The sequence below is a fragment of the Accipiter gentilis genome, chromosome 4, assembly GCF_929443795.1.
Source record: "Accipiter gentilis chromosome 4, bAccGen1.1, whole genome shotgun sequence".
Taxonomy (NCBI): domain Eukaryota; kingdom Metazoa; phylum Chordata; class Aves; order Accipitriformes; family Accipitridae; genus Astur; species Astur gentilis.
In genome coordinates, this window is record NC_064883.1 from 46,434,867 (window position 1) to 46,448,108 (window position 13,242).

The window sequence follows — 13,242 nt, forward strand, 5'->3', positions numbered from 1 at the left end:
TGGGCAGCACCATCAGGAAAGAGGCACTCACATGCAGCAAGATTAACATTAATATGTCATTTCTTCTTCCTTCTAGGGATTTTTTGTTGCCATCATATACTGTTTTTGCAATGGAGAGGTAAGTCACCAGCTTCTTAATTATTTTCTCCTTCATTAGATTGGTTCCACACACAGATGGCAAAGTGGATGCACATCAGCATATCCTCACTTATTCTAGAGACACAACCCTGTTTTGTACTCAGTGAGAGATCTGTCAGTTCACATAGAAAGTTCATACCCTTGGTTTTGGTCATGTAAGACATCCAGGTGAATATGTCACCAATAAATGAGCTACTGAACGTAGCTAATGGAGAAAAAAATGTGTTTTTTCTTTTCCCAGCACGAGTGCTGTTTAGTGCTGCTTAGTTTCAGATGTGTGGCAGGAAGAAAAGTGGACTGTTAGAGTAGCTGCCTAACCAGCAAGCTCTTTTCATTGTCCAGGCTTTTTGAAACTTCTTTTCTATTTCCAGAGTGATATGTTTTAATGTCTTTTTTTCCATTAATTCCCTCTGTGGCTGCAAACTAAGAAATTAGATGGTCAGTAGATGCACATCAGGAAAAAACAGAGCTACTTTCATGGCCCAGCATAAGGCTGGTCTGGCCTAAGTTTATGTATTTTAAGGGGAAATGCAACTACAAACATGCTGCTTATGTACTACAGCACAAAACCAAGATAATATCCATACCATAACGGGAATTGATTTCATCCTACTTTTAGCCATCTAAAAGTGGAATACTCAGTCTAAAGTAGTCAGCTAACTCCTTTCTAGAGCAAGTTTCTAGTGACTCAGGCATCTCTGATGGCGGTTCACCCCACTTATAATTGATGCCAATGGTGTCTTGAGAGGACTGTCTCCTGGATGTGATGCTCACCATCCCTTAACCCTGGGAGAGAGTTAACCCACATTTTCAGTTTTATGTTTTCAGGAATTCAAGCTTCCCAATGTCAAATATTTCATTTGGAAAGGGCCCATGTAATGTGGATTTACTGTTCCTTCCAACTGCACTCCCCAGAGAGTTTCTCACCCATTCTGTCTGTGGATGCTACCTCCTTCTGATACTCTCTGCCCCTCTCTCCTCCCACTCATGCTTTTTTCCCCCCCCCCTTGTCTCTCAGGTCCAAGCAGAAATAAAGAAGTCATGGAGCAGGTGGACATTAGCACTTGACTTTAAAAGGAAAGCACGAAGTGGGAGCACAACCTACAGTTATGGACCAATGGTTTCCCACACCAGCATCACAAATGTAGCCACAAGAGGAGCACTTGCCCTCCATCTCAACACGAGACTTATACCAGGGACCCTCAATGGACACCGGAATTTGCCAGGTTATGTAAAAAATGGCTCCATTTCTGAAAACTCCATGCCTTCTTCTGGACCAGAGCAGTACAACAAAGATGAGGAGTATCTGAACGGCTCTGGGCTTTACGATGGAGACAGACCCACAGTACTTGTTGAAGAAGAAAGAGAGACTGTGATGTAAAGAGAGGAGGAGAAAAAAGAAGCAAAAGGGTGAAAAAGGTTCCTGGAGAGCATTTAGTGGGCAAAAGAATATCAGGCCACGCATCGGATGCCAAGGGTTTCCATACAGTTTCTCTGTTCTGTGGAACGAGAGGTTAAGTTATATGGGAAAAAAAAGTGAGCCACCAATGTGGCCAGCTGTCGATCACATACATATACTCAGTGATCTAAGTCTCTCTGGTGTTAACGGAGGCAGGGCTATCCAGACCCACGGGCCTTGCTACCTGCTGAACAACAGAGATACTGAGAGTTCGCGAGGGAGGTTTGCAAAGCAGCACGTGGTCCTTGGACCTCTTGGAGAGCGTGGGCAGCCGAGGAGGACAGGAGTCTCACCCGGTAAAGCAAGAGTCTTGCAGGGAGTGTACAGTGCCATCTTCTTGTGAGGGTACAAGCCACCCTGGGCATCAGTGTCTTCAGTTTGGTTTGCGCTTTCCCTGTAAAGTCTGCCTGGTGACACACACAGCACCGATCAAGACCTCTCAGGGGTCTTCGTGCTGCCCGGTCTTGCAGACAAGTGCTCAACACGGACAGCTCGGTACCACCGGTTGCATGTTCTTCCCTTGGGCAATCTCACTCCTTGGCAAAATGCTCCTCTGGGGTGGGCAGGGTTAACAGCTCATGGCTGCTCGTTGCAGGCAGAAAACTCTGTTCTCCTTTCCCTGACCTGAGTCCCAGTAGCAAGCCAGAAACCAGTGCAATTTTAGGATGGAAAATGTGGTTATCAGAATGTGCGACATTTTTGTTCTTCCAGATGCAGCAGTGGAGAGGGGCCCACCAAGCGGGTTGAGGCAGGGCGGGGAATTTGCAGATGTTGGGTATGTGTGCCTGTGTGTGTGTGGCTAAAATCAGTTCAGAGGGTAGCTAACTCAGCCCTCCCTTTTTGTGGGTGCTCATGGAAACAAGCTTCAGTCATTTTTTAAACCTCTAAATTGCTTCTCATTCTGCCCTCTGAATTTCCTGTTTCTCACTCATCCAAACCCTCATGAGGAGAAAGACGCCATCAACAGTCTGCCTGTATCACTCAGAAGCACCAGCTGCTGGATACAGCCAGACAAACCTACCTTCATGAGATCCAAAGGCAAAATTTGCTGGGTAAAAGCACAGGGATTGCTCGTGGATGGTCACCTTCTGAACATCTTCTGAACTGTCCTATTCTTTGTGTTTTGGTCACGCACACACATATGTACACAGGTCAGACTCAGCTGGTGCAACAAGTCTAAGTTCAGCCAAAGACACTGAGTTTGCCTGGAAATGCTCAGATGAGGAAATGCTATTGCCATTGCCTCCAAAGGGAAGAGCACAAGGAAATGCCTCCTTCCTACAGGAGAGAGACCAGGAAGATTTTGTTACTGTGCAGAGTTTCCCTTGCTAGTGCTTTTTGCAGGGTGTGTGAAAAAGTTGTTTTCTGATGCATGTCATCTTCAGCAGCGATGAAGAGGTACAGCCCTTGTTGGCCAACAGTGCATCGTGCTGGGTCCGTTTCACAGCACCTGATCATCTAGCGAAGGGTCTCTGCCAGCTTCCAAGCATAATACGGAATTGCCCAGAAGTGGGATATTAGGAACAATAACTAAACTTCCTATCGCAGCATGTGCTTCCCCAAAGGGAGGACTCTGGCTGAGCCAGCCTGGCCACTCTCTTCAGCCCCTGTCATAACATCGCTATTGCCTTGCTGCAGTTTAAGAGTCAGGTCCTCATGGTGCTTTTTTTTCTTATTTCTTTTTTTTCGTTCTTGGCAAGTTTCTAGTACCTGAAACATTTTGACCTCAGCTGGCTGTTACTCAAATGGAATAGGAAAGAAGTATTAGGCAAGTTTGCAGAAGCCCTTAGGATGCAGGTGGGGCCGATGGGATAATCCACTCTCTATCCTGATCCTTTAGATAGAGCTGCTGCATCACATCAACCAGTACTTCTAAGATACATCAAGTCGATGCAATCAGCTGGTTCTCTGAGAGCAAATTAAGGACTAACTCCCCCAAAACTCTGAAGGAGCTCAGACAGAGCAGTTGGGATCTTGACTCTCTGTACCACATCTTTAAACAACTTCTCAGCCTAGGGCCTGATCCAAATCCCAGTGAATTCAAGGAAAAAAACATCTTCCCTTTGACATCTCTGAGTTTTGGATTCAGACCTGGTAGGGGATGTGGTGGCTGCGAGGCAGTCCTCTGTCAGGCACTGAAGCGCCTCTCCACCAGCTGCAGACATACATGAGCAGGACTTTAAAAGCCAGTATTTATTTGTGATGTTCTTTTCTTGTTTTGCATCATTGAAATAAGTCAAAGCTCATCATAACCATTTACCACCAAATGGCAGCTATTAAAATGTAAGGTTTTCAAAGAATAATCTTTTTTCATGCTCCCTTATTATTGTTGTTGTTATTCATATAACAATACTAGCAATAGTATTACAGAGAAATTAAGTAATCTTGCAAGAGAAGTCAACTCTAGCGAAAGTTTGGCATGGAGAGCTAACCAGCTCTACAGAAATCTGGGTCAGACCAGCTACACTCACTGCTCGCCTTTTCCTCACAGATGCTGGTATGGCTTCTGGAGGCAATCAAAGGGGGCAGAAATTATTAACAGTGGGCTGTCAGAGTGTATACAGCTGTGTTATTTAGCATCCCATGTGGCTGAACCGCCGATGAGAGAGAAGAACACTGAATATGCTGGCTCTGGCTTTCTACCCTTCCAGAAGTACATTGTGCTTAAATCCTGCCAAGTAGATGCAATGACCCTCCTGATTTTCCCACTCAAAGAAATTGCTCGGTATCGTTACACTGCTGGAACAAAGCAAAAAAAAGACCAAAAAAACCCCCACCAGTGACTCACTATTTGCTTGTGTTTGTTACTGAGAACTCAAAATTAATAAATAACATGTTTGACAATCACTTAGCAAAGTTCAAGGAATTAGCAAAAGCCATAAAATTATTTATAAACAAATACAACACCCCTCATAAAATGCAGCCCTCACTGAAATGCCTTCATCATCGGATTATTTAGAATAAATGTCTAAAAACTGTTGTTAAACCTAGAAAAATTACATGCACAAGGGATGTACAGGGGAAGAAATCTTTTCTTAATCCTTTCAATTACAAATCATGCATAATAATTTTTTTTATTTCTGGGTGTTCATGTGCATGAACAATATTCATGCAAATACTGGGAAAATGCTGATACCAAAACAAGGGAATAACTGCCATTAAGGCATAGCAGACTGTATGTTTGTCAAAGCCTGTTCCTACCTTTCCTGGGCTGATCACAATCTCTTGATTGAGTGTATAGGCCATGATCTATTAGCTAGAGGCCCAAGGACATCCTTCACTGATTTTAGTGAGGAAGGGATCAGACCAGTGATGTCTAAAAACAGAGAAGAAACCACAATTGGCCGTTGTGATTTGCCCTGGAAGGGCAAGCAGAGCAGTCCTGCTGGTGCTTAGCCAAAGCCTCTAGATTCAGAGTGGGGTCCCCTTCGCTTCTCCCATCACCAGAAGATGCAGGCATTTCTCAAGGACGGTTTCTCCCTATTCAAAGCTCTGAGTCCACCTGGGGTGACAGTTCTTCTCCTGTCTGAGTTACTAGTGCAAACATAGTCCCAAAGGCCTTAAACAGAAACAGAAACGTGGTGAGGTGAGGACACATTTGTCTGTGATATATCTAGTGACCACTGCAAACCTTGCAAGCAGGACAGGGTTTGTGCCCATCCTGGTTCAGGTCCAACATGGGATGGTGGAGCAGAGAGAACAGATTGCTTTGGAGTCGGTGTGCAGCAAATACATAGGCAAAGAGACTTTCTCAAGTTCACTTCAAGGAGGAGGCCAAGGTCCAAAGGAGCTGCTTGCCTGTATTTTTCCAGTTTTCCCTCCTCCCTGGTGTCAGCTTTGTGCCCCTTTTCTTCCCATCCTGTCAAGCAGCTGACGACACTCAGGAGTCCTGTAGACCTTCTTGCTTCTCTAAGCCCGCTGGGCTGGCACAGGCCAAGCTGCTCACTGCAATATCCCTGCTGACTGGCTCACATAGGGAGGAATCTCCTTGCCCATCTTTTGGATGGGTGTCCTCTTCTCCAGCACCACAGAGATGCTAGACTTGGGCAGGGAATCTCACCCCCTGCCAGGCTCATCATACCAGCCCAGCAGCTCTTCTGTTCCCACCCACAGCAGCCCAGTATACTTTTCCTCATCAATCCTTCCTACATGATCTACCTCTTTTCTGGATGGACACAGAGCTGTTAAATGTTCCTCAGCCTCGTGTTTCTTAAGGATGACTTCTGGCAGCAGACTTGTCATTTCTGCTTTGTCTGGATATGTGCAGACAAAAGTTTTTACACCTCCTATATACTGCTTGGTCTTGGTTCAGATGAGATCATGTCTTGTCCTATTCCTCACCATTCCTCAACTCTGCTTCTTCTTGTCTGACACATATTAGAGCCAAATCAGTTCACAAAGATCTCTCAAAATTGAGCTCTTCAGCCAAGGATTGGCTTTGTCTATCTGTTTATGGGCCATTGGCTGAAGGTCATAGAACATCCACAGTGCTGGTAAGAATTTTCCAATTTTTTAAACTATTAAAATACATTAAGAGAGAAGATCTCCAGGTTTTTATTCCTGTTTATTGTTTTGATAAACTCAGTGGCTGGCTTAAAAGTTTTTTAAATTTCAGGTTCTGATGTTTCAAAAAGTTAAGACAAATCATTTATAGGTTGGGTTCTCTTGCCCTTTCACTGGTTGATTTTTCTGCATACCTTCCTACCTAGAAAGCTTCAAGCAGAATTACTGATGATGAGGAGAGTGATCAGTATATCTCTTAACTCACCTGAATCTCTCACTATGGTCAAAGACTCATTCACCTGAGATAGGACTGCATGAAATGAGAGAAAGCACTTTTAAGAGTTGACCTTTAAGGGAGAGGTTGTATGAACCTGTGAAGTCTTTTAATGTGCAACATTGATTCTTATTAGTGTATATGCTCTTTTCCACCTGTTGGTGCCCATAAGTTTGCTGAAAACAAATCTGTTCCTTGTCATGGAAAGTTAAGCAGAAGTAATGTGGTTCACACCCTCTCTTTCTGGCCTTACCTGAATTCTGTGACATTTTAGCTGTAACAGGAAGCAAAAAGAAAAAATATCTGGGGCAGCATGTTCCAAACCTGAGGGGTAACAGCTCCTCAGCTGTATATCCTGTGTCACAAATTGGCATTCACTGGTGGCTGCAAGTTGTAAACTGCTCAGCAGGTGAGGAAGCTTTGTTTTAAGGCCACGAGCAGGTTAACGTATGTCTTCACCATGCCACCTCGCTGCTGACAGCACCTGCTAGGTAAGAGATCACGTTGCACCCTCAGACAGGTCTAGGAAAATAGGCTTTTTTCAACAAACTTTATGCTGGAACAGGTTTGCTGATTGATTTTTTTATTATTATTATTTTTACTGCTATTGCTGATGGGCTGCCATGGTCTGCAGGGTAAACAGAGGACATATATGATATCCCTGGCCAGCTTCAGAGCTTTTCAAGCATCCAGTGTGATTCTCCAGACAGAGTAGATTTTATATCCCATTCCTCTAGGGTGTCTTGAAATGAGAAATATATTAAACTGTAAAGGAAATGAGTTTGTGAAAGACCCTATAAATAAATTTCCATCATGATTGGCCATGGCTGTCTGGATTTGCCTGGAAAACATAATAGTTCATGAATTGTATAAGTAAAATAAAGACCATGTCCCTCTCTGTGGACATTCATTGGAAGGTAGTTCTCCTGGTTTTGCCGATGGAAGTGAAAGGTTGAATCTGCCAGACAGCAAATACTGTTGGCCCAAAGGAATGTTTTGTTTAGAGGCAGCAAATCCTGCTATCTGTATACAAATTATTGGGTTTATCCTGTTCCACCCAAACTATTTCTCATAAAATCAAGACTCAAGCTTAGCTCTTAATTAAAGGTGGGAGAGCAAAAGAAAGCAGAGGTGAGTTGTTGTAAAGACACATAATTAACTGAAAAACATTAAAACATAACTCTACCACTTTGATTTCAAAAAAAAAAAAAAAAAAAGAAAGAAAGCCTGGGAAATGCAGATTGAATTTGCTTTCATTCAGGAAAAAGATGAAAAATGCAGGTTGGCTTTTCTTTTCTTTTTTTTTTTTTCCCCTCCAATAATGCTCAGTTGGCCAGAAAGTTTGAGCCAGAAATCTCATCTGTTTGGTGTTTCCATGTCCTCCTTGACCTCTCTGTAGGAAATGTTCCACAAGCAATTGTAAATGAGTTGGGATGGAGAGCAATGAGTTGGGATGGACATAGGACTCAGAACCCACCTTTGCCTATGACCAGCTACTGGTCATTTAAAGCTCAGAGACATCAAGCAATCTTGTGTTGAAACAGAAATATTGCTAATGTGCTTCATTTAGTGGTCAATCCCAAATTAATTTGTTGTCTATATATCAAAACTTGTAATAGTCAAAGGGTATCTTAATGAGGGTGCTTCTTTACTCAGTGTTAACAGACATCTTCACTGGCTGCTCTTTGTCCTGTGGGAGGTTTTGAAGATTTTAGAGCGGGTATCTTCTACTGAGGGTCCACCAGTTCAAGACAGGACTGAGACATGATTTTTGGCAGTGCCTAGCGGACTCCCATGTAGCTACTTCACCTGTAGCATTAGGCTGATGGTGGACTATCAACCATTTTAGACCTTTGAGGCTGCTTGTCTCTAGCAGGTAGAGAAGCCCACAAAAAGGACACCAGCGGGATGTACACTCCTACCCTCTATATTGATCCCAAATTCAGATTGGTTGGAGTCCTTCTCTACACTTAACTTCTTTTTTCCAAACTGACCCTACAAAACAACCCCCAAAAACTTATTTAAAGAACTTGAATAAGCATTTCATTTTCCATTTTAACTGGATGCAAATACAGGGGGTTTTATTGCTAGAAGCCAATCTCAACTCTCAGTTTCAAAACCAATCTAGAGCATTGGGATGGGAACATGATTTGCTCAGATCAGCTGCACAGTGCCCTGGTCTCATCGTACCCATCGCACTGGGTTCAGAGCACAGGTACCCTGGCAGAGGTGGAAGGTTGATCCATCAAAATAGTCTTTTGTTCTTGGTGAATTAATAAGAAAAGGGTACAGAGAGCAAAAAAAAGACTCACTGTCTTTATGCCACACTTAAGAAGGATTATAAACAATTAAATAGTAATTATAAGTTATCCTTTGTTTATTTCTTCAGGTTCTGTTGAGTGCTCTGATGGGGTCTGTGCAGTGTCTGGTTTTCTGGCTTCTCCCAAGTGGACAGAGTTCTCTGTGGTGGACAGAACAGCTATAATGAGCGGACAGAGTCATTCAAACCCGGTCTCTAGGGCAGGACAGTTAGAAACAGACCTGATGTTGATTTTATATTTGTTGGCAGAAGGCGAGAGCTACGCCACTGAAGTTAATCGAGTTAACTCGGTCTAATTCCAAGGCAAAACAGGTCTGACTCTAGACCACAGTTCAGGACTCATGTATAATTTGCATAATGGAATGAAAATAAAGCTTCCAACTCTAGCTACAGAAATACTCTGCTGAGAATTAGAGACCAGGCTTGCTGCTTGGGATTAACTAAAAAGACACCTAAGGCATCAGCTGTCACATAAAACAATCCCATTTTATCTGTTCCTGTCCAGATTAGCGTGTTCTCCCCACTGCCATACACTGTAGTCACTTAGCCACACTCAGCTCTTTCAACTGATAGAGAGTTTTTCTTAGCTCCTTCTTTCTTTTCTTTTCTACCCTAATTGCATGTGAACTCAGATCCTCCAAGTTTTCTTGCCGTCTTCCAGGTTCAAGCTAGCCCCGTAGTATACAAAGTTCAAGATAATATCAACATTTTGCCAGGACTTGGGAGACAAGTGAGGAAAAGAATGTCACAGGGGAGCATTAAAAGAAATATTAAACAAGGTTCCTCTGAAACCTTTCCCACGGACCAGGGAAAGGTTTGCAAACCTTGGCACAGCATTTCATCCTCCTACTGAACTCACTCATGTTTTGCTCATAGAAGATCTCAAGCGATTCAGTATGTCCTGCAAAGCTCACACAATGTCTTTCCACTGTCTTCAGAGGGCTTGGGGTTGGAGCTGGTACACTCCTATTAAATATTCTTGTTTAATTGAAGTTTAATATTCTGATCTGCTCATGTGGTTTCTGTATCCTTTCCCAGGTTGGTACATTAGTGCTGCTTTGGGGCACACTTCCAGAACTGTCCCTTGAACTGCCTTTGTATCTGTGGCAGGTAGTAATTACGGGACCCATCTGGGGCCATCTCCTCTCTGACCGCGTCTCTTGATGGCATCCAGTACTGACGGGCAGCAGTGCTGCTTCGTAAGGGAGCCAAGGGCAGCGTTTGCAAGAAGAGAGTGCAACAAGCTTTGTCCTAATTCAGAACAGATTTGCAAAACTCCAGTGAGGCAGGGCAGGGCTGGAAATCAGCTCAATGTCTGGAAGGGGCCAGGAACAAAAGAAAAAGTTATGGAAGAGCTGACCCAGATGATCATGAGTAATTAGGAAGTCTTATAAATCTGGCTTCTTTTCAGGAAGACCTCTCTATCCAGCACAGATCTGACGGAGGTAGACTCTGTTGCACAATTACATTCCCTCCTAAACCAGGGATGTCTTCAGAGAGCAAATGGGGGCATGTAAGAAAGTCAGTACAACTTTCTCTTCTTCTTCATCTTCACTTGTACTTTTCCCTTCTTTTTTCACCTGAAAAAGGGGGTACGTTAGAACAAACTCAACATGAGAACCTGGGATTCAGACCCATTTCTCCTGGTTCCCACAGAGTAACTTCTCCCTGTGGCCGTAGCAATTGTTGTCCTGGCATATTAAAAAAGGAATTTGATGACATTTGATTATCTTCCTCAAACTGAGGGTTAATGATTCTGGGCTAGCAATGTGGTGTGCAACAACACAGAGGTGCTGGTATCAATTTGGGATGAAATCCTGACCCCATGAAAATCAACACCAAGATGTCTGTTGATATCCGTGGAGTGGGTTTCACCCATAAATTCTGATGCCAATAAATTACCTCCCCTGTTCCCAAAACTTTACTTGCTACCCATATTTCAGGGTGTCTTTTTTCTTTAGATCAATAGCACTACAAGACCAGAAAGCAGACATCAAGAGGTAGGAGACGGTCTGAGTGGCAGGCTTGTCTCCTGAAATGCTTCACGAGTGACAACATTAGGCTTTTGTATTGGTATCGGCTTCTACATCTGGGGATTTAGGATGTGGTAGATATTTGGCTAGAAAAAGGCATGGGATTAAAATGTTTGAGATAAATGGGATTAGTGTGCACTGGGTTTCCAAAATGCCTGGGCCTACATCCTCTGAAATAGAGATACAATATCCACTTGAAAGACTGCCTAAAACAAGCTTAAGTGAAGGGTGTTCTCCAAACAGCAGACCTCAAGCACATAAAACAGAAGACAAAACAATGACTTCACCAGAGAAGCATCATTTATTTAAACCAGAGCACTACGACAGGCATGAGCCCTTCTAAATAGAGAGTTGGGTGCTTCTTGCCAGGCCAAGCTTTTACCTTTTTATTTTTCTCTGTCTAAATTAATCATTCTTCCTCGAGAGCTGCCGGGAGGGATGAACAAGAAGCCATTCGTCATTAGATGTGAAATCTTTTAAAGGACACGTTGTATGAGGTAGAGCTGGTGGTAGAGGAAAGTCAGTTGGTGGCAGAAGAGGAAGGCCAGGCATAGCCAAGCACCATCACCCAAACCCATCCCCTTGCCCCATCCCCGTGTTCAGAAACACTATGTCGATCTCTTACCATCTGCACGAGCTGGGGTATGCATGAAGGGACAGACCTGCTGCTAAAACTCATTGCTTCGTCTCAGCAGCTTCAGGGTGACCCAGGCATGGTGGTCACCAGAATTGATGGGGTCTGGGCATTACAAAAAGGACTCAGCCATTCCCAGCGGTCTGCCAGGCTCAGCCCGAGGAGTCTGTTGTCACGATATTGGCTCCTTTTTTCTAGTCCTAGCAGGAGGGAAGGAGCTGGGGTGTGTTCTCCCCCCCTCCAACGGGAGTGCTTTCACTGAAGTGGTTTATAAGACCTTGTTTCACTTCAAAAGAGGGACAAACCTGAAAAACTAAAGGACAAAACTGTGATTTCTTTCTATGCGTTACGGGGACATTGCCTTGTGTGTGTCATCAGGCAGGCATTTGGTTTACATTCCTCCACTTCTGCTTTCTGTACGGACCAAAGTAACAAGCGGAAAATTACAAACCACAGGTGTATGTAAAAGGGAATTAAAATAAAAAGAAACCTTTATTGATTCTCATGAAATATTTCTGCTCTGTCTTTTCCTGCCTATAGGACTCAGAGCCTCAGGGGCATCACATGCATTAGGTATTCCTCTGGGTTCGTGAGGAAGGAGCTCCATGAGCTCCTCCAGCTCATTAAGGATACAGAAAGATGGGAGTGAGCTATGTCTCTGGAAAACCTTTTGGAACACTTCACACTGGGTGGCTTAAATACCCACTTAACTTTACGATTTTCAGGAGCAATAGGAACAAACGTGGTCAGCTCCCATCCGTGCTTCCTGCTGGGCAGCAGCTTCTGGAGGCATGTTAATTCAACTGCTGACAACCTTCTCCTTACGCATGGTTTAGCTTCTAAATAAGCAAGCTGATTTACTGAAGCTGAAATTTAAGGCTTTTCCTCCCTGAGTTTAGTCATGGCATTTCTTTTGATGCAAAAGTGTGTTTTGGACGGGAGGAAGAATTGGGCAACAGCACTCTTTGTCCCAACATTTAGCACATCGCATACACTCTGTGGGCTGTGTACCACCACTCCAACAGCAGCCACATTCCAGCAATATTTTCAGGAAAGCCAGTCAATGACTACAGGTGAAAACAGGGAGTAAAAATTTTCTGCTCTTTTAATTGGACAATCTTTGAATGATTGCCCTGATTTCCAAAAATGCTCAGGTCCCAGCAGCAAGGAAGGAGTGAGAACACTGCTGAACAAAGGCAGTTGCACAAACGCTTGCTCCAGATGGAGCTCTGCAGGTCTTGGCTGAGAATGAGATGGGCTACTGTATAGATTGAGCATCTTTATCCCATTTACTGACTTCAATATCAACATCAGATAAGATCCAGGAGAGAGAATAACAACATTGCAGAAGGTTTTCACCCATACAGAGCTCCTCACCCTTACCCCGTGGGGGTGTCTACAATGCCACTTCGGTGTGACGCCTCAGTAGGTGTGACTCCCATCCTATTCCCTTTGTTTACACACAAGCAAGCTTTGCTCACAGGTTCTAACCTGAACTCTGGATCTTAATAGAGATAGGCCAGGTATGGTCCAAATCTTTGCTTTCAGCCAGGCTTGCTTTCACCTGAACAGAGGACAGAGCACACTGCAGCCTGTCCACCTCCAGGTGTCCTGGCCTCAATTCTTTCCAAGCACAGCACGGATGACTTCAGACCCAATAGAAGCTGGTAAATGGCCAACCATGTGGATAACAGTTGCTTGGGTGATGCAGTTCGGTAAGTCTGAGCCTTCCCCTCATATCACATTAGGACTGTTTCCTGCATCATTTGCATTGACTTTCGTTGGAATAAAAGGGTGCATGGCATCTCTTTGGCCGTGGCCCTAAACATCAGCTGGAAAATACAGTAGAAAATTACAGAATAAAATAAAGCAGCAGCAAAA

The 13,242-nt window shown here is 43.9% G+C and overlaps 1 protein-coding gene across 1 annotated transcript in view; it reads left to right on the plus strand.

Moving 5' to 3' along the window:
• PTH1R (parathyroid hormone 1 receptor) overlaps nt 1-11,871 on the plus strand; it is a 127,406-nt gene extending 115,535 nt beyond the window's left edge. The window contains exons 12-13 of the mRNA XM_049798869.1: nt 77-118; nt 1,157-11,871. Of these exons, the coding sequence (XP_049654826.1) occupies nt 77-118; nt 1,157-1,519 (405 nt within the window). The 3' untranslated portion in view covers nt 1,520-11,871. The remainder of the gene's footprint in view (nt 1-76; nt 119-1,156) is intronic.
• The last annotated feature ends 1,371 nt before the right edge of the window (nt 11,872-13,242 follow it).